The following is a 27,161-nucleotide window of genomic DNA, read 5'->3' on the forward strand; positions in this document are numbered from 1 at the left end:
TGGCGCATGCTTGTCTTGGCAAAAAAAAACCCAAAACAAATTGGCTCCCCTCCCACCCTCCCCGTTCCTTTTGGAAGCAATCTAAAAAAGCAGGCTGGAACACAATTGCTTCAAGGGCAAAAGAAAAAGTAATACCTGATGCTTTGATTTTTGTCACATGGCACTGGTTGTGGAATTGCACGCGCACAAACACGCACACGCACCCGGCACTCACACAGGCACACGCACACACACTACAACCTGCTCGTGAGGAAAAAAGTTTGTTAGGTCAGGAGTGCCAGTGGCACATGAAGGCTCTCAGCTGTGTGTGCAACTTTGGATTTGGTACCCACTTCACGTCATCTTGAATCCTCTGACATCCACCAAGGGGGTAATGTAAGGCATACTTTGCTGGAACAGTAATAATCCATGCTTCATGCTCAAGAGCTGAGTCTCAGAGGAGGACTAGCTTGCTCTACTCCCTTTGGCCTCGCTCCGTCTCACTCGAGGAACAAAAAACCCGAAACAACAAAGAACTGGGAAAAACAAGGAAAGCAAAACAAGACAAATCCCTTTAAATGGACTTTCGCCGTTTCATCAGCCTGTGGTTATCTGTAAAGCTGTGCAACCCAGGTGAGATGGAGCTGACAGGAGATGGGAAAAGGCTGTTTTTTAATGTGCTTGGCGAGATCTCCTCTATCTTGTAAGAGATGGAGTGAAAGTACTGGGGGTTCAGCTTCGAGCTGAACGAATTTTGGTGGGACACCACCCGGCTGGTGTACTCGTGGGACCTGTAACACATGCAGGAACAAACTGACTGAAGGTCTGTTACTTCGGCCTTGTACCGTGGCCGACCATGCTGGGAGTCCTCTTGGATGTGGATAATCATGCTGTTGCGGTTCCCTGCCAGGGACGCCCGTTCCTCGGCATCCCGCCTCTCGTCCTCACTGTTCATGGTCAAGAACCTGAGAACAACCAGATTTAGAAATGCCCCAATGACTGTCAACCCCACTAGAATGTACATAAAGCTAAAAGCCACGTAGAGAGGCTTTTTTTGAAGGGCCCCTTTGGTCTGCAGGGCCACATAGTCTCCAAACCCTATCGTAGTCAATGTTATAAAGCAGTAATAGTAAGCATGGAAAAAGCTCCATTCCTCGTACTGGGAAAAGGCTGCTGCTCCAATGCAGAGTGTCCCCATGCAGGAGAAGAAACCCACAGTGACCATGTTTTCCATGGAGACCTCGGTGCTCCTCATGCCACAGCACTTTTTGATGCGTTTCAAGAGGTACTTGACGAAGGTGTTCATGCGCTCGCCCAGGCTCTGGAACATGACGAGTGTCAGTGGGATCCCCAGGACCGCGTAGAACATGCAAAAGGCCTTCCCCGCGTCCGTCCCTGGGGCAGCATGTCCGTAACCTGGGAAGGGGGATGGAAACACAGGACAGTCAGCAGGGCAGGTGATGGCCACGGTTCCCCTGTCATGCAAGCCATGCAAATCGCTCTGATGCCACAGCCAGATCCACAGCTGCAGGGACACTGCAGTCACACCATCTTCCCGTATCTCCTCACCCACACCCTGTGTCTGAAGTAGGTAAGGCAAAGAACAGCAAAGCTGTTCACACAGGAGTGGGGAAGATGAAAGAATGGGCAATCCATTCTTCCTCAAACAATGCTGAGTCTCCTAAATAAGGTTATATCACATTAATTAACTGAAGAAATTTCATGTCTGTCCAGTGTCACATGCAACAGTGGAAACTTTGGAAATAGACAGACTCTCCCACAGTGTTTCTGACAGTAGCTGGTGTTGCCCTGTCCCAAAACCAGAGTATAGTGATGGCATCCAAATTCTGTGTCTGCCGACAGCATGAAGTTAACAACATCCAGATCCACCACCCAAAGAAATTCCTTTTCAAACTCCTCCATACTGAATAAGCCTTTCTCCTAGACAATTTATGAAAGTCACTCATTACTGGAACATCATAGGAATTCAGGGGTTTAATGCCTGTTCTATCTTTACTTACTGGAAGAATAAACAACTTACCAGCTTGTGCCACAGTTTTACAGCTTTGACAGTTAGTACGACAAAGGCAATTTCATCAGGATGTTAAACTAATCCAGGACAGAGGATGGACCACATTTCACAGCACAGTTTTCAGATAGTAAAATCATGGCTAAGCCTTTATTCTAAATCAAACCATAAGCAGGGAGCTGTTTTGATATGATAATTACACCTTTTCACATTACATTGCTCTAAAAATCTACATTTCTTACAGCTGATATTTTAAGGGACTGTATCAAAGTCTCCAAAATGGGACGGCTGGTACCCACTTGGCCATGGTGAGCATTCACCATGTGGGTACCACAATCTAGAGTCCCTTTAAAGTCAGTGAGTGGAAATATGTACTTCACAAGGGCAGTTCCTGTTGTGTACACAGAGACATCTAAATGAGCTCAGTGAGTTATTCTCAGGAGAAAACTATTTCTCTACAATTATTATAATAGAAATATTGGGACAGAACTCAGTACAAGATTAATATACCTACATTTATGTATTTGCATGTGTTCTGTGTGTCCAAACTCCCACTACAGTTAACAAAGATTCTATGAAAACGGGCAGTAGTGAGTTATTTAACTGACCATCCCAAGTCTGGCAAGATGAAATGACAGTTCTGAGTGTTCATTGATCATGTTCATTAGGTCCCCATTAGACTGACTAGACATCTGTTGACTGCAGAAGAATTCAGACACCCACAGCACTGGCAGACAACTACCTCTAAACAGCCAAATGAGGATATCCTAATCATGATAGATAGTCACCTTGAGTGACTGTCTCCAGTGTAGGTGCCTGCACTGTAGATATTGAGGGTTTAAATCAGTTTTCCAGAAAGAGCCATCTAGCTTCATACAAGAGCCCCTGATATATCAAGATACCACAGACAGCTGGTAGATAAAACACAAGGCATTCAGCAGACCCACACTCTTACAGATCTGAAGCTGGAGGACAGACCTCCAGATACCACTGAGGCAGGACCACTGAGGAGCCCTGCCCACTGCATTTAGACTCAGGTCATGGACCTGCTGCTCTGAATATGTCTAATCCTTTTTTGAAACTGTTGACACTGCACACCTCCTCAACCTCATGTGACGACAAATTCCAGAAGTTCACTATCTGCTTGACACTGCACACCTCCTCAACCTCATGTGACGACAAATTCCAGAAGTTCACTATCTGCTATTTAAAAAGGCACATTTTAATTTCAAGGATATCTCCTTGTTTCAGCTAGAACACCTTCGCTACAGTGTTGAAGTTCTAAATCTTCCTTATCTACCACCTTCATGGCTTCAGCTAAACTCAGCTTTATCTCTGCTCTCATTTTTTTCCTGTCTAAACTGAAGCCACAGCCTTTTCACTCATTTAGCAGAAGTCACATTTCCTTGATCATTTCCATGTCCTTCTCTGGACCTTCTGTAGTTCTGCCACACCACTTTTGAGAAACCAGAACTCTGCCTTCCCCTCAGGATGGGGGTGCACTTCAGAGTCTGCACTTTCACTAGAACTAAAATATGAACACCAGGCAACCTTCAAAATGTAAAGCAAGAGTGGACAAAGAAAAAAAAACAACAAGAAAACCAGCAAGAATCCCCTTCAAAAAGCAACAGGTTTATAATTATGTCAGCTAGTAGTTGTTGACAGATGGGATGTAAAAACCACTTTACAAAAGAAGCACAGAACTCAAAACAGGAGGTTCTTTCCCAGGTTATAAAGGAAACAGATTCACCTGTTGTATTGAGCCAGGTACTCTGTTCACCATAGAAAGCAGTTTCCAAATTACCTGGAAAGGGAAATGTCTTCACCAGATTGATGCTGGGTTAGTTCCACCTGACTGTCCCTCAATAAAGGCTGTAATTTCCTCTCATTACTAAGATCAGCTTTAGAACTACAGGGGTGTTAATTAAACCAGGGATGTCTTCCCATTTTATAGCTTTAGTTACAGATGATAAAGAGAAGGAAAGCTTCAGAAAATGTGATTTTCCAGATGGTTGCAGAGATGGTAGTTGGGGGAAACAACTTTTACTTTGGGTTCTAAAAAAAATTTTTGGGGTGAAAAAAGGTTTCTTTGGATCCCGCTATATCCTTATCATTAAAGATATCCCCAGAAACAGTTTAGGGAGATCATAAAACATTAATATTATGTGCTTACACGCTATCTCACAATTGAATTTCTGAGAATTGCCACAGACTTTGTAATTATGTATCCCATAAGATAGGAATATACCCATATTCCTGTTTTGCAGATGGGGAAGCAGAGACACCAGCAGGCTTTAATTTTTCCCCAGTTCACATAAGTAGATAGAATATTCAGAAATTCTGACTTGTCATACTCACATTCCACAATGTCAGATAAATATCTCTCACTGTATTTGCACCATGAATCTGGGGTAAAGAAAGCACTTTATTAATCAAGCTGGAATAAGATTTTTCAAATAGGTCAACGTATAGGGGATCAGAGTCACATATTTATCCTGTGCAACATGGCTTTAAGGAACACCTTAGCCATTGTCCTAAACATTCTGAAATGAGGGGTTTTGAGACACCAAAGATAGACTTAACTCTCTATTACTTAAGCACTGCAGAATCTATCCAGCAATGTACAGAGTAATGCATGGAAAGCAAACTTCAGCAGTGCATGCTCTCTAAAATTCAGTATTTTTCAATTCTAAAACAAGCCACTGTCTTCTGAACATCAGAGACTGCCTCTGGGAAAAAGGGGAAGGTGAATAATTGCCCAAGGAAGAGGGGCACAAAGGATCATTAATGGTGGGAAAGCACACAGGTCACAGAGTCAGTCTCCAAGTAGCTGGGTTTTACTTGTATCAAGTAAAGGCAGAAGCAGAAGCAACTGCCTTGGTAGCAGATTTCAGCTACCCAAATTCTTCCTAATTTCCTCTACACGCATGTCACTGCCCTTTAGCAGAGTATAAAGAGATGACTTTGTGTCATCCATAAGAAACAAGGCTTAAAGAGAAATAGAAAGGTTAATCATGACATCAGGACATCTCTCTCTTCTGTGGTGAAGACGAAAGATTGAGCAGAAGACCTTAGTACTGGGGACAGGAAATGCATCCCTTAACAAGCCACAGAGCTAACAGTGAGAAAGGTATAGATGGAGCCTTATATTGGACCACATCTAAGTAAACAGTGCCTACCCTACTCTGGTACAGTAACTGGTTTGATGAGGTCCCACAATACAGTAATGTGACCACAGCAGGCAGTTTTGCCTGATGTTTAATGAGATATCATTTGAATGATCAAGGAAAGTCTAAATAACTCTCACCCTGACTGGAAGCAATGTCATTAGTACTATCCTTCACTTTCATAACCCCTCTCAGCTGCTCAGGCTTTCAAGACAGAGCTCATCTGGGCTCAAGAAGGATAGCTTGGCACGAAGAAATGTCATATTTCAGTGTTACTCCAATTCTGGACTGTGGAGTACCAATACACCACAAAATCCATCTCCTCCCAGTCATGAACCAGCTGGGCTACAGGCACCAAGCAGAACTGCAGGAAGGTGTAAGTAAAGGAAGAAAAGAATCACACTGTAAGGGCTGGCACCAAATCAGTACTCTGTTGGGGTACTTCCCAGCCAGCCTTTGGTTTTTCTGGGTCTTGTCCATTCTCTGATGAAAAACTCTCAAAGACCATGTGCACCCACATGTAATTCTAGAATAAAAAAGGAATTCTATTTTCTTGTTTACCAGAGTGTAGCTATGAAGGTCTGAGGAAAACCCACTTAGAGCCTTCTTCAAAGCTTATTTTTCTTTGTTGCCTTTCAGATGAGACACAGAGAGAAACTACTCAGAGAGAAACTACTCATTACAATCTCTCTGAAGTACAGCTGGGGACAACCCCAGTATTTTTCTCTGGGTTGTAAAGAGACATTGTGCCAGCCCACAACCAGAATATGCACAGGAACTCTGAGCACAGCTACCTGAATCCAACAGTGACCAAAAGCAGATGGCTGAGAAGAGCATAGGAATGCTGTAATTACATGTGAGTTTCCCCCAAGACTTCACATACCCAGCTTCATTATTTGGTGCTCAGGGATTTCCTAAGCCAGTTTTTGCTGGGTTTAATACCACACAATGGATTTCTCTTCCATGAGTTTGGGCTTGTCCCTTCAATGTGTCTGAAATTTCTGCAGCTGCAACATCCTGTGGCAAGAAGGTTCAGAGATCAACCATGTGTTCTCTAAAAAAAACTGCCACTGCTCCTTTACTTCCCTTTCATTACTATCATCTGATGGTAATGGTATCTCCTTTTTGGAAGAGACTAGGAACAATCATTCCCAATTCCCTTTCTTTGTGCCACTCATGATTTTATAGACCTTCTATCAACAAAAATGCCATGTTGTATTTAGGCCCCAAGCAAGTATCTCTGGCACTCTGCATCCTCACGTGGACAGAGCAGCTTGCTTAGCTCTACACCAGTGATTTTGGCACCACACTCAGCTGCAGGGTACAGACAGGTCCATAACATCTGCCTTCTCCTCCAACACAAATTCCCTGGAATAACACTTTGCTTCTGGGGCAAAAAGGATCTTAAACAAATTCATGCTATTGCAATGATACAGACTGCCCAGAATAAGTAAACCACAGGAAAAAGAAAACATTAGGGGAAAAAAACCTGAATATATTCAGTGTGTTGCATTTACATGGTAGCCATCTCCAACACTGCAAGGTGGTATCTACTCTAGCAAACCAAACTGAGCTCAAGTTCTGCCAGAGGAGGTTTAGGTTAGATATTAGGAAAAAAAAATTCATGAAAAGGAATGTAAAGCATTGGAACAGATTTCCCAGGGAAGCAGTGGAGTGTTCAAAAAACATGTGAATGTGGCACTTGAGAACATGGTTTAATGGTGAACACGGTGCTGGGTTGACCGTTGGACTTGATGATCTTAAGTGTCGCTTTCCAACCTTAACAATTCTGTGATTCTGAGGATGAATTCCACCAGCAGCCCCTCATGTCCACACTCTATCACCAGCCCAGCCCATTATGGCTTCATCCTGGAATAAGCAGCACTGTCCTAGGCAAAGTCCATGCCTGGTCCACACATGGAGGTTAACACTGGCCAGGGACCACTGCAAATAAGCACTCTCCTGGGGCAGTACCTGTGTTTGTCTATTACTGGCATTCAATGTGTCATGTCTGTTGGCCTCTGTGTCCTACAAAACACAGGTCCTGCTTCACTTAATAGCACAGATAGTGCCTGCATGGGTTTTCTGGATGTTTTGCTACGCTGGGCTCTGTCAGAGACTGAGAGCGGTTTGTCTCTAGATGTGCAGTGGTACCAGGCCAAGTACGTGGCCAGTGTTAAAAAAAAACCAAACTGTGACAGTGGTGAGTTAGTTATGGGTCATGCTCAGGCCAGAGTGTATCTGCAGAGCAGCTAAGCCTCATTCACATTCGCATTTAATGTGCAACAAGTCTTAGATGTCTTGAATCTCAAAGCAATGCTCTACATTATTCATGAGGGATGCTTTATTTCTCTTAGGAGGAGGTTTCTCCCCTCATTCATGGACACATCATTCATCCTGGTGATGGGCATTTGGGCCTGGCTGTCTCTGACAACAGTGTCCGGACAGGAATTAACTTCTCCGTCTGTGTGACTCAAACCCTTCTTACTCATGCTGGCAGCAGCCCAGGCCAGGAGATAATGAAGAGAGGATAGCAGCACCTGTTCTTCAGATGGGAAAGCGTAATTCAGATTAAAACATCTTCCTGATGTAACACACTTCACTTCAGAGGTTCATCTACGTCAGAGAAACTGCCACAAGGATCAGGCTGTCTCTCCGCTGGATTTGCTGTTCGTGCTTTCAGCTTTCAGAAGGGAGAAGAAACAACGTGGCCTTTGTGGTGCAGATGAAAGAGGGATCAGGGAGATATTTTATCTAACTAACTGGTAGTAACTCATTTACGAGGACAAAGACTTTCTCCTGTAAGGTAATCGAGAGCTGCTGTTACCTGGGTGAAAGCTGCTGTGTAACTACACCACTCTCCTGGCACATGGACACTGCTGACTGCTTCCTCTTCTCTCTCACACATATCTGGCCTCTCCCTGAATCCTGCTGCCTTTCTTCTCAAACATCTCCATGACCTCTTTTTTCTTTTATTCCCTTGTCAAGTGATCTTGCTGTAGACTTCAGCTCAACAATCTCTCTTAGTTTTGCACAGCCTCTTCCATCCTCAAAGACATCCTCCCCTTCCATGCTCAAAAGACAGTCTCTAAAGTTAGGATAAAGCATGGCACATGTCTCCCTAAGGAACACACAGCAATACATGATTTTATCATCTCTTGTTGTGAAGACAGGGAGAGGAAAAAGAATCTGACTTGCCCAGATGCAACTTCAAATCCTAAATCCCTCGGCAAGCTCGGCACAGCCTCTCATCCTGGCTCATCCCTGGTTTGTTACAACTGCTTCCATGTCCTAGCTGCAGAAATAACGTCATGACACCTTGGAAATTGCATTAACTGCTTTGCTTTATATCAAACCTGCAGATGATCTTCTATTCTGGGTGGCAGGGATGCAACAGGCTTCCATGGATTTTTTCTCCCCACCATAAGCATAGACTTATTTCCTTCTTGATCTTGAAATCAAACTTCCCACATGCTCAAGGAAAACAGCTTCAAAAGCAGCTCTGATGGGAGAGGCAGGCACAGGCAACATGCAGCAAGGAAATGAGGAGGAAAAGGAAGAGATCTGCTGAGCAGCAGGTGAAGATACAGCCAAAGACAGTCTTGCAGGTGGAAGGCCACCTATGCACATCATGAGTCAGGACAGACAAGTGTTTGGCCTCAGGAATTGCCTCTGCAGCAGTGGCTCCTGTAAGCTCACCAGAGATGCTGAATGTACTGCTTGTCAGCACATCCAGCAGCAGACCTGAAGGACTCATCCAAAACCAATGAGACTGATAACTACTGCTGCCACTCATTCCTCTGCCACATTTCCTTACTCCCTCTACTATTCTGGTCTGCAGCCACCCCACATTATCTCCTTCCTTATGGAACCTGAACCTTCTACTTTGGAGCATTACTGATAGCAATTTCTTCCCATAGCTTCTCTTCCAGCCACACCAAGTTGCAGTAAATACTGGCCTGGTGAATGCTCTGCATCACCCAAACTGCCTGTTGGCATCAATTCCCACTCCTGACCATTACCAGATGTGGCTAAATCATGTCCCATCAGAAGATTCAACCACAGGAAAAGTACCAAGAGTACTTGGGCAACTTCTTAAGAACACAGCCCTGAATTCTTACAGCCTTGATGGAGCAAGAACTGAGGCCATCAGCTGTAACAGCATTCTGGGTAGTCCTCTTGTGGGTGGCACTTGGGAAGACAGTTATGTTGCTCACACTAGCTTAAATGATAGGGATCCAAAGGCAGCAATTTAGTAAAACACAGGCATGCTCATTTCTGATTCAGGGTAGGACTTAGGACTTCAGGTTTGGTTGGTTTCAACTGGGGATCACATGCAATACACTCGGGTGTTCCCTGTAAGAAGCTGACCCTCTTGAAGAGATTTCCTTTGGATTCTTAGAGGGTCAAGGCAAATAATGTGTCCCAGTCCCTGCAAGGCTCTCAGTAAAGTCACGTTCATGAGACACATTGGAGAATTGTGTTTCAGAGGTTCTCAGACTGCTTAGACTGCACTATTCTCCTTCCCTGTCTGGACTCCACCACTAGCGTGTACAAGAGATGGCCTCTGCTGTTCCCTGCTGGATTCCTCCCTGGGGAGGTGAGAACACAAATCTGTTCAGTTCATTGGGGCAGAGCAGTTGGAGGTGCTGCTTTTTCTGCCACGCTCCTGTCAGAGGCTTGTGCCCACAGTTTCCACCCTCCCCCAGGTGGAGAGACGTGGGAGCTTCTTTGCTTCCTGTGGAAAAGATCTTGTATTCCTCCTGGACTTAGACCCCAGCAGGACACAGCTCCTCTGTTTTGAGACCTATTGTTTCTGCATAATGCAAAAACAGAGATTTGGTCACATTTGGCCCTTTCAAATACCCACTGGGTTATGGCAGTAAGGAATAGACTTATCAGTTTAAACCAAGGCATAAAAAACTTTCCTTTTTCTAGTTAGTTCTGTGTTTTTCTCATTTCGTGGTAAGGATGAGCCGTCTATATCCGTATCCCTGCTCATCTGTTTTTCCTCCACAATAACTTTGAAGCTGCTCACCAATTTCCACCACTTAGAAGAACTTGTAATGTGAACTTGATAGTGATCTGTTCTGCTGGGCCTACCATCTGGCCAATCTGTGAATACACATAAAAGGGCCTAAAAATCAACACACACACAGTGCAGGCTCAGCTGCAGCTGGGATCAGCTCCTTCTCTGGCCAGTTACTGGAAAGAAACAAGAGCTGGAGGTCCTTCATGGTGGGGTGAGATGTAGCAGCATGGGAGAGAACTGAAGGAATGTCATGTCTCCATCACCTTATAAAGCAGCCTGTGATGGAATATCTGTCTGTCTGCAGGGATGAAGATGCAAATCAGGGTTCAAGAGAACTGGGGATGTTTCTGAGTTCACAAGAAACCAGGCTTGACTACCACTGCTGCTCAAGGAACAACTTGTTTCTAGCAAAAGACAAAATGTGAAAAACCTTGCTTCAAAAAAAACCCCCAAAATATTTGAGACTTCTGTATTTGCTTGTGCTTGTTACTTTTTTTCTTTTGAATGTGAATCTTTCCCATTTTTTTCTGTTTAAAATTTACACTGTAAGGGGTTTTACTAAAATATAAATGAGGGAAATTGAAAAACTTCAAATGGCCCCATGAAATCACAACCTTTCTGCTCATCTATCTGACACAGAAAATATTATTAACTCAAACCTCCTCTTGCTGAACTTAGGCACTACTTTTACTGTTTAGATAGGAGATGTCTGTAGTCCCTGGCAACTCTTTTCAATAAGGTAACAGAGCAGCTGAGGTACCACCTCCCAAGAAATCAAAGATGCCAACATTCACCAGTTCATTTTGTACAGATAGAACAGTATCTCAGCTCATCCCTACACTTTCCTCTGCTTCAGAAAAGAGGCTGGGAAGATAGGAGAGGTTCTTCTCCAGCTCTGTGAGGAAACAAGCATTTAAACAGCTGTGATTCTGGTATACCAGATTTGTGTCTGGTGTACCATTCCTGACTCCTCCCAAAACCAACAGCAGCTCTGTGCTGGATTTCCAGCTGGGCAGCAGTTGACAGTTGACTTCTGAGTCAATATTTTCCCATGAGCTCTATTTTTGACTGTCCCTGCACTCTTTTCCTCCCCTTCATCCTCTCTGCTTGGTTCTCTGAATCAATCAGAACACTGACCTGAGGCTCACATCATATCTAGTCCCAAGACAAATCATGCCCAGAACAAGTTCTCAGTCTGAAGAGCATCATCGCAACCACTAGGAAAAGACTTTATCAGGTCGTGTTATCCATTCCCAGGGGATGGCATATGATTGTTCCTTACAATATATTCTCCAGGGCTTTGTCCAGTTTTGTTTAAATGATTGAAATAACAGAGTTTCTGCTCTCTGCCTTAGGAAATTGTTGCCCTGTCCAATAGATCCAGCTATTAGGAAGTTCTTTTTTTGATACACAGCCTGTATTTTTCTTATTCTATGCTGCCTTTTATCACACTGTTCTTCTGTAGCCCTCAATCCAACATTCCCCATTTCTCTCCATCATTGCTCACTCCTTTACACTTCTTGGAGGTAGTCACAGCTTCAAACCTTAGTTAATATTAGTTATAAACAGAGCTCTGGGAGGCAGAGTCCTGCAGCAAGGAAGAAAAGAGGCATTTTATAACATATACATATGTACATATACATGTAATTATACAATTCAGATTTTGTCTCTTTAGAAGCAGCTCCTTATATGATCACTTTTATTGTACTTGTCTGAGATCACTCTTGCTGTTCAAAAACTTTCAGGATCTTTGCTAGAGATATGCACAGCCCTTCTAGCTGTAGGACCATGGTATCAGCATCATCAGTTCCCTGGACTGCAAAATATTGTCATTTTTGCATAACATTATGTCCTCACTGTATAGCAAACTTTTCCTGATGCTGTCATTTCTGTACATCACAAAGGCTCTTTCTACTCCATGGATGTGACTGCAAGAAGCATTTTTTCCTTAATCACCTCTATAAATTGACTTCTTGGGCAAAATTAATAGTTGTCTGTAACTGATTTTTGTTGCTCACAGTTTATTGGCAATTATCTAAGTCCTCTCCATGAGGGGGGAAGATGAAGGACTCACCACCTGCAGGCTGGATGATCCAAACAGTACTCTGAGGGATCAGGGGGAAATACATCAGGAAGAAGCACAGGGGCTCATGTCTTAACAAAAGACCAAAAATTAATGGGTTTCTTCTATGCTGGCTTGATAAAAAAGGGGCACAGGAAACTTCTGATTCCACTTTATTCAAAGAGTTAGTTCTTTTCAAACCACCAGGTCTGAGTCTTCACAGGGTTAATAGGATCCTGCTCTCAGCTCCCAGTCTGACACTGCCAAGGCTCAAGAAGCTGTATCTCAACAAAAACCCTGTTAAACAAGTATTACCAAAGGCCAGTACAGAGCAGAGTGACTGAGATCATTAATGACGTAGCACCCACGTCCTCTGAAGCTGTGATGTCACCGTCCAGTGCAGTTCACAGAGTAATGTTCATAAATCTGTGTGACACCAAATGCTGTCAGAGCTGGGCTGGTAAAACAGCACACCCAGCAAGAGACACGGGGTAACACTCAGGGAAGTGGTTCAGATGTATTTGCACTGAAGCAATCGCATATTTCCTTCTACAACTTTCCCATTTATGCAACTAAGAGACACACAAGAGCACACACAACTTGCCATGAGTTCCCCTCATGTATCTGTTTCAATTTCGTGCTGTTTCTACTGCAGATTTTTCCCATGTGGAAGATAAAAAAAAAAAAGGGTATTTTTCCAACTTTTAAAAAACATTAATAGGCCTATGGTGTTTTAAGCAGATTCTCCTTTCTGCTGTTGAGGAACCAGGACTTTCCCCAGCCTAAAGGGCAGATAAAGGAAGGGTTAGTTATTCCCACTGTGCTTAGGTTCAATCCCTGCTAGAAAAATATGCCAGCAAATCAATTTAGAGACACAGCTTTGACTAAAACAGAGAAAGTGCTGATCTAGACAAAGTTCTACAGATACAAAATCACTTCCTCCAGGGAAGTCTCTGTGTCGGCAGGTGAACAGTCAAGTTTGGAGGAACCAAAAATTCCTCTTCCCTCTTCTTTGCTTGTGATTCTCTGTCCCTTAATGACTACAAAAAATAAAATTAGCCAGAATGACACAAGTTTTCCTGCTTCTAGAACTTTGCAATCACAGACTTCTTTACATCAGTTACAGCCTTTATTGTGCTCTTCTCTGAAGAAAAAAGCATCCCCAAACATGTCTTCTGAATTCTGGCTGGCTGCAGTCTTGGCCAAGGTTATTTTCCATGCAGACACTCTAATTTTGCAGCAGCTTTAGTAACTAAACCTGGCTTCAGTGATCTAACAGTGAAAGTCAGTGGAATCTGTCATCATTTCCCCCACTACATCACATATAGGCAGAGCAGTAATTCAACTGGACTTAGAGATAGATTTCATTGAATGAGGTACATGGATTTCATTAAAAATGAAGAAAAAAATAATGCTCAAATGCTTTGGGTTCAGTTTATTTTACCAATGTACATGGTTTTTTATTTCTCTTGCTCTTATTCCCCAAGAAAAAAACCCTTATGCTTGATAATACAAACAAAGAGAAATGCCTCAATTATCCTCTACAAATTTTAAAGTGCGTTCTGCCAATTGTCTTTGAAACACTGGAATCATTCAGTCAAAACTTCTGTGAAGGAAGAAGTTCAATTCTGATTGAGAAAGCGTTTTTTGAAGCTGAAACCAAGAAAGTTAATGGAAATATATTGCCCAATGATACCATCCTGTCCAGCTTTCCACTGAGCCAGTACTACCTTTGAGGCACATGAAGACAGAAGAGCTGAGCTAAAACATGAAGGTCGAAGTTTTGCAACGTTGTTCAGGTTTGGCTATGGGAAGATTTGCTGGAATTGCAGTATCAGGGTAATTACACCAGCCTAACTCACTGGGTTGGCACTTTCAAATGAAGCCATCTCATACATTTTTCTGATAGCAACTTTGATCTCACAGAGGCAAGGACTCACCAGGAGCGTAGAGACCTTGGTACCTTTCCCCAACAAGACAAAGACAGAGGCATTTCTCATGGGATCCTGTTCCAGCCGTCAGAAACTGCCCAAGGAAAGTCAGGAAATTGAGCCTAAGAGATATTAAACCCAGAACTTGAACTCCTGTGCATTGAAAATCTCCTTCCTAAAAAGATAGAGGTACACCTCAGTTAGGGCTTCTGTCTCCACTAATCAAGCTGAAAGGCTGTCCCTAAACACAGTGCTCTTACAGCTGCAAGTTTTCCTGTTTTCCATCCAAACTTGCTCAAGGTCTGATTCTTCTCATGGAAGTTCTTAGCTCAAACAGCAACCCACCTAGTTCACCTTTCCTACACATTAATAAAGATCAGCCATATCTCACCAGCCTGGTTTGTTTGTTTCATTTTTCCTAGGAGGAATAAAGCAGTCACAGCTAGTCTGTTACATTAGACAGGGTCACTTTGACAGCATTTTGCACCTTTCCAGCTTGAATTCAATTTTCTTGTACATCAACAACCTAAACTTAGATACAGAGCCACAGAAATTCAATGCTGCATTTGTACAGACTTCAAATTGTATTTCATACTTTAGACAGCTCTTGTATACAGCACTGACACAAAACCTGAAATGAAGTACTGCATCTCAAACCTACCCGTCCTTGGTGTGTAGCTAAAAATCCATAGGATCTTATTTTGTCCTACACTGATGAAAATAGAGTAATTTTTCTTGGTGATTGTGAACTCACAGCACTGTAACTCAAGTACACATGAGTTCATGATTTAACCAGAGACAAGCATGTGAGCTAAGCTCCATGCTAGCATTAAACAGATGGATGCTAAAAAGAAACTTTCCATATACTGCAAGCATCTCTCCCATGAAATGACCCATGGAAAGCAGGATGGGGTTCATGTGTGCTACTGAGTCTTCAAGCTGACAGACATATCCCAATTAGTTATTCTAAAAGTGGATCTGTTCAAACTCCTCAACATATTTCCAGTGCCCAGAAAATCCTTTTGCTGAGACCAATCTGAGCTCTTTCACCTCCCCTTTTATTTCTTTGTTGTTTACAGACATCTACTTCTTCCCCACCAGCCCTGATAAGCACAGCGAGCAGCAAGATTGTGGGAGGCAGTAGAGTGAGACACCATTTAATGCACCTGACTAGGCATAATCAGAGCCATCCATCACTTCAGTTTTCTATTCCCAGCCAACAGGAATAGTCAAACTGAGTGGGAAGAAATGGGAAGTCACTCAGAAAAACTTCTTCAAACTCCTCATCATTTATCTTCTGCTGGGTAGAAAACAATGACCTACTATATTATTTTAATATCATAACCAGTGTTTTTCATTTTATTTCATTGCTGAACTCCTCCATACAAGGTGGCTCAATAAATCAGACTGACAAAGTACTTCATGGAACATTTCTGAGCAGTCATAAACATCATTTGCACAGTTTTTATACCTGAGAACCTCCACTGTGCTCCAAGACCCTGCAGTGGCAGGGTCTCTATAAATGACACATGAGATGGTTCCTAACTATTCACAGTTCTGCTCTTACACAGGGAATTACCATTATCAATTTCCAAGCATGGATCCCAGAGAGGGAGAATGCCTAGTCATGAAGAATACAGATCAGACTTAGAGTTTGATATCCCCCCCAAAAAGGGCTTTCTAATGAGAGAAGTTACTAGTTTATTCAAAATGAGAGAAAAAACACTAGAAGGGTTATTCCATAAAATCACAGAATGGTTTAGGTGGGAATGGACTTTAAAGATCATCTCCTTCCAATCTGCTGCCATGGGCAGGGACCTTTCACTAGACCAGGCTGCACAGGACCCCATCAAACCTGGCCTTCAACACTTCCAGGGATGGGCATCCACAGCTTCTCTGGGCAACCTCTTCCAGTGCCTTACCACCCTCACAGTGAAAAATGTCTTCCTAATATCTAATCTAATCTAATCTAATCTAATCTAATCTAATCTACCTCTTTTAGTTTAAAGCCATTCCCTCTTGTCCTATTTAAAACTTCTTCAAACAAAACATCCTCCAGAACTATTCCTGTTGTGATTTAAGTCTCTATTTCAGCTTCACTTGAAGGCTTTGAAGTTTATATAAATAAGGAGCAGCACTGCTGAGGGTCTACTGGAGACCCTGCCTAATAGACATAATGTCCCTCCATTTGTCCCATGAATCTACAAGGGGCCTGTATTTACAATGGGATTTATTTATCATCTCACACTTGTCAGTCTGGGATTGGAGTTGCAAACACGTGCTCAATTTTGAACTATCAGTAAGTTTATTAGAATAGTTTTGTGGAAGTCAAGTTTCTTCAGCTGTACATTTCTGGGAATAAATATATATTATCATGTGGTGGGTTGACCCTGGTTGGCCACAAAGTTGCTTTCTCACTTCCCCTCCATCAATAGAATAGGGGGAAAAAGTAGGATTGAAAAAGTTGTGGCTTGTGATGAGGACAAATTGATTGATCAACAGTTACCATCATGGACAAAACATGCTCAACTTGGGGAAAAGTAATTTCATTTATTGCAATTTACTCTCTGACTAGGTCAGTGAGAAACAAAGGCAAAACGAAAAACCCCTTATCCCTACTTCTCCCTTCTTCCCATTATCAACTTCAGACCTTCATTCTCAAGTCTTCTCTCTCCTCCTCCTCCTCCTCTCCCAATTTGCCACAAGGGATGGGGACTGGGAGTTGTGGTCGGTCCATAACACTTTGTCCCTGCCACTCCTTCTTGCTTGCACTCTTGCCTTTGCCCCAGCACGGGGTCCCTCCCATGGGATATAGTCCCTACCAAACTACTCCTGCATGGGTCCTTTCTCTGGGCTGCAGTTCTTCAAGAACTGCCACAGTGTGGGTCCTTTCCACGGGGCACAGTCCTCCAGGAACTCCTCCAGTGCGGGTCCCCCATGGGCCAGAAAACCTGCTCCAGCATGGGCTCCTCTCCATGAGCTGCCATTCCTGCCAGGAATTCCTGCTCCTGTGTGTGCCTGCCAAGGGCTACAGCTTCCTTCAGGGCAAATCCTTCTGCTCCAGCATAGGGTCCTCCAAAGTCTTCGGCATAGATTATCTGCTCTGGGGTGTTCTCCCAGGGCTGCAGGTAGATCTCTGCTCCCCCATGGATATCCATGCTCTGCACCAGGGGAATCTCAGCTCCGGCACCTGGAGCATCTCCTCTCCCTCCTTCTGCACTGACCTTGGTGTCTACAGAGTTGTTCCTCTCTCACAGATGCTGTCTGGCATTTTATACCCTTTCTTAAATATATCAGAGAGGTCTCACCAGCAGTGCTGATGGGCTCAGCTTTGGCATGTTCCATGTTGGAGCTGGCTGGAGCTGACTCTGTCCAGCATGGGGACAGCTTCCCATGTTTTCTCACAGAAGCCACCCCTGGAGGCCATGACTACCAAAACCTTTCCATGTAAACCAAATACATATCAACAGCTATTTTATATTTGCTTGGTTGGTTGCTTACAACTCTTGGAAAAAACAGCTTCATTTTCAGACTTGCTACCTCATTCATTGATGGGTCTCATTTGCCTTCCAAAACCATTAACAGTTTGATAGAGCTGTTGTCAGCAGCTTCAAGTGCTCACACTGAGTTTGAAGCTGTTCCTGAGTCCTGAAGACCTCTGACTCCCTGGCTGTGTAGCAGCAACAGCATTATAAACCTGGCAAGGTTTCATTTATCTCTGCAGAGGACCAGCTTTCAGCTTCGAAGAACCTGTCCCAGGGAGAAGACTCTGGTAAGCACCAGCACATCTACTGGGTAACCAAGTTGCTTTTCTTACCAGGCAGACAGGTAGAACATGGCCTAAAGACAGAAGCTGAAAATTTCCTTCAAAACAACAACAACAAAAAAGTCTCTGACTACACTGAATCTCAGATAGACTTCTGTACTCACTGGCCTAATTCTTCCATCAGTTTCTTTCAATTTCATTTCCACACCTCTCCCTTTTTGTTGGTTATATCCATTCCTCTTCCTTGCCTGCTCCACCAATAGATCACTCCCTTGCTGTTCTCGTGCCTTCACCCTACTTGTTTTCATTTGCTGTTATCACCTTTTCTTTGGTACTTTTTTCCTCCTCTCTCTCACCCACTTTCTTTCATTCCCATCTGTCTAACCACAGCGAACACCTGCCTGCAAAGGCAATGCCCCATATTTAAGAGAACTCCATAACTTGTAACCACCCTATGCAACAGATTTCCTGTGATGATAATTGCCAGCTACAAACCATCAGCCTTATCTCTGCCATCAAGATTAATTCTGACATGGGGCATTATAAAATTAGCCCTTCTTGGCAAATCTGCTGGCCTTTAGTTTCCACAAGAACACAATTAAATAGTATTTGTGCAGTCAAGCTGAAACAAAGCTAAGAGGAGACAGACATCAGGAAGTTATTAGATTGGGAAGTGAAACAACTACTCCTTGGTTAGATCAAGCATTCAAACATGTTATACAATATTTCAAAGGCAATACAGGCAAAACAAAACCTCTCAGGCACTTTGTCTCCTTCCCTCCCTCCTTATCTAGCCTGTGGGGAAACACATATCATAACAGCAAATGAGGGAAGTCGTTACCATATCTCCAGATTCTGGGTTTGCTCACAAGGTTACTTGTGCCACACCAGGTTAACTCAGTGGGGACTCCAGAGCACAGACACAGCTTGAAGTCCTTCCTAATTAAATACACACACATACACACTGTAATCAGTGCTCTCTCCTCACCCCAGGGCAGGATCTTTGGCTCGTATAAGTCAGCAGAATGCCCTGAGAAGCTAGTTTGATTTATATTGGCTAGAAATCCAGTCCCAGAGCCTCTGTGCATACAAGAGGATGTTTTAGAATAACTGGTATCTGAGCTTAAAGAAGCCCTCTCACACACAGACTTACACCCTGCAGACAGGCATTTGTATGTGCATCAGTGGTAGCTCAAGTTTTACCTCTTCTTCAAATCAGCTTTTGATTAGAGATGGGCAGTGCTCTGAAGCTGGTGTCCACAAGCTCCATCCTGCTGGGGCAATCATCCTCTCACTCAGTGACACAGTCCAAAGGAAACAATATCAAGCAAATTTGCTGGGCATGCCCTACTCTGCCTTCACAGATGTCGCCCAAATCATTGCATTTGGCATGATTTTGGAGGAAAGCTATAAAACATAAACCAGTTTCTACTCACATATTTTTTTTCTCCCAGAACCTGCGAGGGGTTTTCTCACATAAATTAGAAAAGTTAAACAATTTCTCAGCCCCTTCTAAACACTTGTGCCATGTCAAAGGGTAAGCATTAATATCACCATCGGGAAACCAAGGATCCTAATGAAGTTCCTCTTTAGAGGAAAGGAGATGAGAGACATCAGCTTTAGGGTAGGATCTGCAGTCCTCTGGAGTCTGTCAAGGCCAAGTGTCCCAGGCACTCAAATCATTACACAGTGAAAACACATCCTGTGGGAACCAGGTTCAACTTCTGACAACCCACACAAGGTTTATGTGTGAATCCTGCTCAGCACAGCTCTGTTTCTCCACCCACCCACAGCCAAAGGAGCAGACAGACTTAATTTACTGCTCTTTAAAAACAGACGCTGGCCTTCAATTTATCTCCATCAAGAGAAAAAAATACCCAAGCTCCTCAAATGGAAAGCCCTGCAGGATTTTGCCTGAGCAAATGTGAGATGAAGATTTGACAATAAAAAAGACATTTCATTTGTCTTATTAGTGGCTGACTACTGTGGAAGGTGTTCAATCAATTAGACCAATCTTGGCCTCCTGAATTATTGATAGAGAGAGCTGGATTACACTCTAAAATGCTTTTAGTTTAATTGCCCGACCCATCATTGCTTCATTTTCCTTTTCTTATGTGTATAAATTTTTTGTTGTTGTTGTTTTGTTATTTAACCAAAGCAGTTTGCCAGCAGCTGACTCTGGCACTTTGCTGCTGTTGGAGGGAGTGAGTGCCAACGCCTCGGCCAGGCAGCACTCGGAGGGTGCAGCGGGCAGGGAACGGTGCCGGCATCCCCAGAGATCAAGTGGAACCTGGGGGGAGAACAGAGGCTTCCCACAATGAGAGAGTCATGCAGGGGAATCAGGGGGGCTCCTCCTTCACCTCATGCCCATTCTATTCATTTTATAACTCTTGGTCCTTTCCTATCCCTTTACCTTCATGCACTGCCTCCTCTTCGCTTCCTGCCCACTTTCCTTCCCTTGCCTTGCATGCAGAATAATAGAATCATTGATCTTGGAAAAGATCAAGCCCAACCTTCAACCAAATACCACTATGCCCAGTAAACCATATCATGAAGTGACACATCTGTTTGTTTTTTGAACACTTCCAGGAATGGTGACTCCACCACTTCCCTGGGCAGTCTGTTCCAGTGCTTAATCACTCTTTCAGCGAATAAATTTTTCCGAATGTTCAACTTGAACCGCTCCTGGTGCAACTTGAGGCTGTTTCCCCTTGTCCTATTGCTGGTTGTCTGGAAGAAGAGGCAGACTCCCACCTGGAATGCAATACAGGACTGTCTTGGCGATGGCACTATCTCCAGCACCATTTGGGTGCCCAAACAGCTCTTCTTACCCCATCCTGGCCAGCATGGCTCCCCGCAAACTTTCTCAACTTCCTTTGCTCATTACCTCTTTCCACCCTCATTATCTTCCAGCCTCTTCTCACGCCCCATTCCTCATCAGCTCTTAGACATCATTCTCCATTTTCCAGGCTGTGCACATCATCTCTTGCTGAGGCACCAGGACATGAGCAGAGACAAAATCACTGTGTTCAAGACTGCTCCTTATTTTATAGACTAGGCACGTCTTAAATGCCTCTAAAGCATGATTCCCTGCTACACTTTTGTAGCCTAACGTAAAGAAGTGAAAGAAGCACAAATGGAGTTATAAAGACACAGAAGTTATTTCACAGTGAGAGAGGAAAAAGGGAAAGGAGGGTGGGGAAAGAGCAAATTAAGATGAGATGGGAAAGGGTATAAAAAAGAGATTAAATGGACAGAGCAAAGCAGTGAAAAAGAGAAAGCATGACATGAAGAAAAAGAAAAAAAAAAGGAAAGTAAGAAGGAAATAAAAATATGAGGGAACCATGCCCACCAAAAATGGCAGCTATGTAACATGGATGCTTGGAAAAACAAGAATTCTGGGTATCAGATGTGAAACAGAGTATTTTTGTGACAACAGGAACATTATATGGTCAGTATGCAGGGCTGAGGAATGTGATATGAGAGGGAAATAAAGGCAGTAACCACAAAGCTGCAGAGCAGATGAATAACACGGTACCTCATACAAGTTTAAAAGATGAGACCATGCACATAACAGGATCCATCTGAATATAATTCATTTCTTAGCAAGTCACTGCAGATCTCTGCCACTGGATCCAGACATGACATGAGATCTCTTGGAAACCATTAGAAAGATAAATTCTGGGAAATGTATCATTTTGCATTTTTCTAGATGGCAAGTGGAGAATTACTGTTATGAGTGATACTTTAGCTCAGCCCTTCCGGGATGTAATAGGCAACAGATTTTTTTTCCCCCTGAAATAGCATCAGAACCAGAAAAAAACAATTTTATTTTAGACTTGGTTTAGATCAACAGTGAGGATGCTATGGAAAAGTGTTTGATCAGATGTTCATTACTGTTGCTGAAACTAAAAGAAGGATAAGCAAAAACAGGTATCAAAGTCCTTAATTGCTGAAGCACAAGGGTGAAGAATTAAAGGGATTAGTAACTGAGTCACTTGGTATTAAGAATGCAGAGATGGTAACAAAGGAGCTTGAGATTTCTCCATGACAAATGCACAAACAATACCAAGATTAGAGTACAATAATGCTTATTGCAATACATCTTGCAACTTACTGAAAGATTGCAGTAATACTTATTGCAAGGGAAGAATTGTCAGGGACATTTGCAAGGAGTGGGAAAAGGATAAATCAACAAATCCATGTCCAGGTTTTTATATGTAGTAATAATATAAGAATGGTGCAAGAAACATTAAAACAACAGAAGAGGGCTCTTTAGATGTGTAAGGAAAGAAAGCAGCTGGGTAACAAGGGTAGGATGAGTATGAGCTATATATTAGAATAATATGTTGCTTTTGTTTTCAGCAGAAAGAAATTTAACTAATGCTGGTAACTGATAACAAGTCCTGAAAAGCTCCCCATGTCCTCAAATGTATAAACTGGAAGGAAGGAAGGAAATGTATAAACTGGAAGGAAGGAAGGAAGGAAGGAAGGAAGGAAGGAAGGGAGGGAGGGAGGGAGGGAAGGAGGGAAGGAGGGAAGGAGGGAAGGAGGGAAGGAGGGAAGGAGGGAAGGAGGGAAGGAAGGAAGGAAGGAAGGAAGGAAGGAAGGAAGGAAGGAAGGAAGGAAGGAAGGAAGGAAGGAAGGAAGGAAGGAAGGAAGGAAGGAAGGAAGGAAGGAAGGAAGGAAGGAAGGAAGGAAGGAAGGAAGGAAGGAAGGAAGGAAGGAAGGAAGGAAGGAAGGAAGGAAGGAAGGAAGGAAGGAAGGAAGGAAGGAAGGAAGGAAGGAAGGAAGGAAGGAAGGAAGGAAGGAAGGAAGGAAGGAAGGAAGGAAGGAAGGAAGGAAGAAGAAATATTTGCAAGTGTGTTTCTTACGGTACTTCAGTGGGATTAATTAATATGCTCCACAGGGAATCCCTCATGAAAATGAGGCATCTCAGAGCTCAGCAGGCTGCAGACATGGGACAGTGGTTGTGCAACTGGCAGAAGTGCCAAAGCCTTGCAGGAGAGAGGTCCCATCCCTGCAAGCACATGTGGAGTTACTCACAGTGGGGCTGATTTTAATTAATATTTCCATTACTGGGACAGAAGCAGGATGCCAGGGATGAGATGAGCCAGACAGCAAGCCATGAATACACGTGCAGTAAAGGAGGGGTCACCAAAAAGTGAAGTTGGAGCACTGGGAAAGTTTGCCTGGTCACCAAGCACGCCTGACCATACAGAAGGTGTCTTTCAGGGGCTGCCAGCCCCTTTCCAGGGGGTTCCTGTCCTGCTGACATGAAGAGACAAATTGTGTGGAAACAAGGAGATGCTTTGCTTACATCAAAGCATCCCAGAGAAGGACTTCATTCACTGTAAATCTCCTTTCTCAGCAATGGCAATTGCAAGGCCTGGGCTGTTCTTGCATTTAATTCCCCTGATTGCTATTAGTCCCATTTTACCATGTTTTAAGCACAGAACTACGTTCATATTTCCTTTGAAACTACTGCACTATCTCCTCCTGTTTAAACTTGTCTATGCCTGAGTTTGACCAGTGCTAGGACACATCCTGAGAGATTCAGTCTCACACTGCACTGACCTTGGCCACTGCTTTGGGCCAAAGAACGTGCAGAGTCTTGGCCACCAAGACCCTTTCCTACTCTCCAGAAAGAGGTGCTACACAGTGCCAGTGAGCTGGAGCTGCTGCAAACATCTGGATGGTGCCATTCTAAGGAAAAAATAACAGGTCCACTCCCTGGCAACACCACCAGACTTGGCTTAGTCTCAGTCTTTGTGGCCCTGTTACATCCCGACAAGCTGGTGCATGTCCAGGTCTCAGATCCTGGTGTACTCCCAATTCCATGCCTTCCTTGTGGCAGAAGTGCAGAGATGCCAATTACCTTGTCATGCTGAAAGTTCCCTGGAAGCAGAACAGTCTCTCCATTCTGAATTTAAGGGGGGAGTGCAGGTATTTGTGGAACTAAAGCCATTTGAAATTTTTGGGGAATATTGCATTATAGTACATCAGATATATAATATACATTTAATATATAGCATATCACATCAATTATCTCTAATATATTATATATATTTGGGCATAATATATCACAGCTTGGACAGCTATGCTCTTTTCTGGGTAAAAAATTGACCAGATGGCGAGGCCCAGAGAGTGGTGGTGAATGGAATCACATCCAGTTGACATCTGGTCACTAGTGGGATTCCTTGAGGCTCAGAACTGGGGCCAGTCCTGTTTAATATCTTTATCAATGATCTGGACAAGGACGTCGAGTGTACCCTCAGTAAGCTTGCAGATGAAACCCCATTGGGGAGGAGTGTTGATGTGCTGGAGAGTAGAAGGGATCTGCAGAGGGATCTGGACAGGCTGGATTGATGGGTTGAGGCCAACAGAATGAGGTTCTGTCCTTGTTTCAGCTGGGATAGAGTTCATTTTCTTTCTAATAGCTGGGACAGTGCTGCAGTTTGGATTTAGTATGAGAATAATGTTGATGTTTCAGTTGTTGCTAAACAGCATTTGTCCTAAGTCAAGGACTTTTCAGTGTGTCATGCTCTACCAGGGAGCAGGTGCACAAGAAGCTGGGAAGAAGCATGACCAGGACAGGTGACCTGAATTAGCCAAAGGGATAACCCACACCATAGAACATCATGCCCAGTTAATTAACTGGGGGAGACTGGCTGTGAGGCACTGGTTTCTGCTCAGGCACTGGCTGGGCATCTGTAAGCAGGTGGTGAGCAATGCTATTGTGCTATTTCTCCCTTCCTCTCCATTTCATTTCAATTAAAATTGTAGTAATTGTAACTTCATTACAATTTTTATTATTATTGTGGTTGTTCTTATGATTAGTGCTATTAATATGTTTTATTTTGTTTCAATTACTAAAGTGTTCTTATGTCAACCCACAAGGTTTACCTTTGTTCCTCAACTCTCCTCCCCACCAGGGTGGCAGGAGCAGGGGGTAATGAGCAGCTGTGTGGTACTTAGTTGACAAATGGGGTTGAACCATTACAAGGGTCAACAAGGCCAAGTGCCAGGTCCTTCACCTTATTTACAAGAAGCCCCTGTAGTGCTCCAGGCTGGGGGCAGAGTGGCTGGAAAGCTGCCCAGCAGGAAAGGCCCTGGAGGTGCTGGCCAATGGCGGCCGAACATGAGCCTGCGTGTGCCCAGCTGGGCAAGGAGGCCGGTGGCCTCCTGGCCTTCTGTGTCAGCAGTAGTGTGGCCAGCCAGACCAGGCCGGTGATTTTCCCTCTGTGCTGGGCACTGGGGAGGCCACAGCTCAAATTCCTGGTTCAGCTTTGGGCACATTACAACAGGAAAGACACTGAGAGGTTGGAGCAGGTCCAGAGAAGGGAACAGAGTGGGAGAAGGGTCTGGAGCTCAAGTCTGATGAGAAACAGCTGAGGGAGTTGGAGTTGTTCCACCTGGAGAAAAGGAGGCTCAGGAAGGACCTTCTGACTCTCTACAACTCCCTGACAGGAAGTTGTAGCCAGGTGGGGTCAGTCTCTTCTTCCAACTAACAAGTGACAGGATGAGAGAAAGTGGCCTCAAGCTGCACCATGGTGGGGTTTAGGTTGGGTATTAGGAAACATTTCTTCACTGAAAGGATGGTCAGACATTGGAAGAGACAGTCCAGGGCAGTGAATGAGTCAACAACACTGGAGGTATTTAAAATATGTGTAGATGTGGCACTTGGGGACATTGGTTGGGACTTGGCAGTGTTGGGTTAACAGTTGGACTCAATGGTCATAGAGGTCTTTTCCAACTTAAATGACCCTATTCTATTAATGACCCGATTCTATTAATCTAGTGATAAAAAAGAACCTGAATGAATAAATGCACATTTGGTTAAAAATTATGTAAGTTGTTTTTTTTTTTAAATTGAGCTTTAAAGAAAATGAACCACCTTCCCCAGAGCATCCTTCAGAATCGAGTATGACTCCCTTCTTACTGGTTTGGGGTTGAATCATTTTGTATCATGGGGCAATCCACACACAAATATACATTTCTTTTTAGCATTTAATTTGCAAACTGAAACTCTGATCTTGGCACCACGCTCCAGCAGAGTTCACTAAAGGATCCCTCTGCAAACCCAGGTATAATGAATGCAGCTTGGTGTCACCACGGGGCAGTGCAGCCCCATCGCTGCCACACCTCCTTAGAGATGGAGCACCCCAAACACCCAGAGCCACCCTCTTACCCTGGGAGCACACAAAGAGGCCTTACACAGACCTAAACTCTTCCTTGCACTCGAAATATCAGTGCAGACAAGCAGGAGAGGTTTCCTTACACAGAGCTACTGCCAAGCACTTTCCAACACGTATCTTCATATTACTTAAACTATTATGGCCATGACCCAAGGCACTTCCCGGGGATCAGAGAACAGCTGAATGTACTGAGCACACAGACCATTAATCCCAGACTGATAATGGTCAGTTTGTGCATCACAGCATACAAGATTCCCTACATCCTTGGTCAGGATCTCCAGCTGCTACTCCAGTATATATGAATACTACAAAAGCTCCTTTTGCATGAGCAAACACAGAAGAAAAAAAAGTAAGGAGAAAAAAAAAAGAAGAAGAAAGAAGAAAAAACAAATGAGCACCATCTAGCCCTTGTAGGGAAAATGAGGGACACACAATGGATTGGCATAGGGGAAATGGTGCAAAGAGACATCAAGACTCTGAGGAAGGCCCAGGGTTTTTTCAACACCCATCCTCTGCCCTCTCACAGTTTTGTGCAGCACCCTCCCAGGACGTGGGGGAGGCAGGTGTGTGCCATGAATGGGGAGTCACCTGGGACCATGCTGGGCTGTGCTCCTTCAGCTTAATAGTCCCTGTTGCTGTAGTGCCTGGATGGGAAAGCTGAATTGTATAAAGTTCCCACAGCTGAGATGAGGTCTTCTCCTGCTAGCCTTCGATTTTTCACTCACCCTCAAAGTAGGAGAGTGGAAATATCAGAGAAGTGAATCTATTACCTGCATTGCTCAATGAGGCTTTTATGATATTCCCTGTTCCCCTTGGAGAGATGCTTAGTACACTCTGGGGTGTTGAGATACATTCATTTCCATTTCCAATTCCCTTTTATTTCCCATCCATCTCCTGGCTGCCATAAGCACGCACTCTCTTCTTTCTGCAAACAAAAAGCCTTCCTCCCCAGCTATTTCTTCATAAAATGTCTTCCAGTGACCCCAGCTGGCTGCTC

At 43.8% G+C, this 27,161-nt stretch overlaps 1 protein-coding gene across 1 annotated transcript in view; it reads right to left on the reverse strand.

Moving 5' to 3' along the window:
- Nucleotides 1-553: 553 nt before the first annotated feature.
- KCNK9 (potassium two pore domain channel subfamily K member 9) overlaps nucleotides 554-27,161 on the reverse strand; it is a 94,911-nt gene continuing 68,303 nt past the window's right edge. The window contains exon 2 of the mRNA XM_069006055.1: nucleotides 554-1,395. Coding sequence (XP_068862156.1) covers nucleotides 554-1,395 — 842 coding nt within the window. The remainder of the gene's footprint in view (nucleotides 1,396-27,161) is intronic.

The sequence above is a fragment of the Aphelocoma coerulescens genome, chromosome 2 (assembly GCF_041296385.1).
Source record: "Aphelocoma coerulescens isolate FSJ_1873_10779 chromosome 2, UR_Acoe_1.0, whole genome shotgun sequence".
Taxonomy (NCBI): domain Eukaryota; kingdom Metazoa; phylum Chordata; class Aves; order Passeriformes; family Corvidae; genus Aphelocoma; species Aphelocoma coerulescens.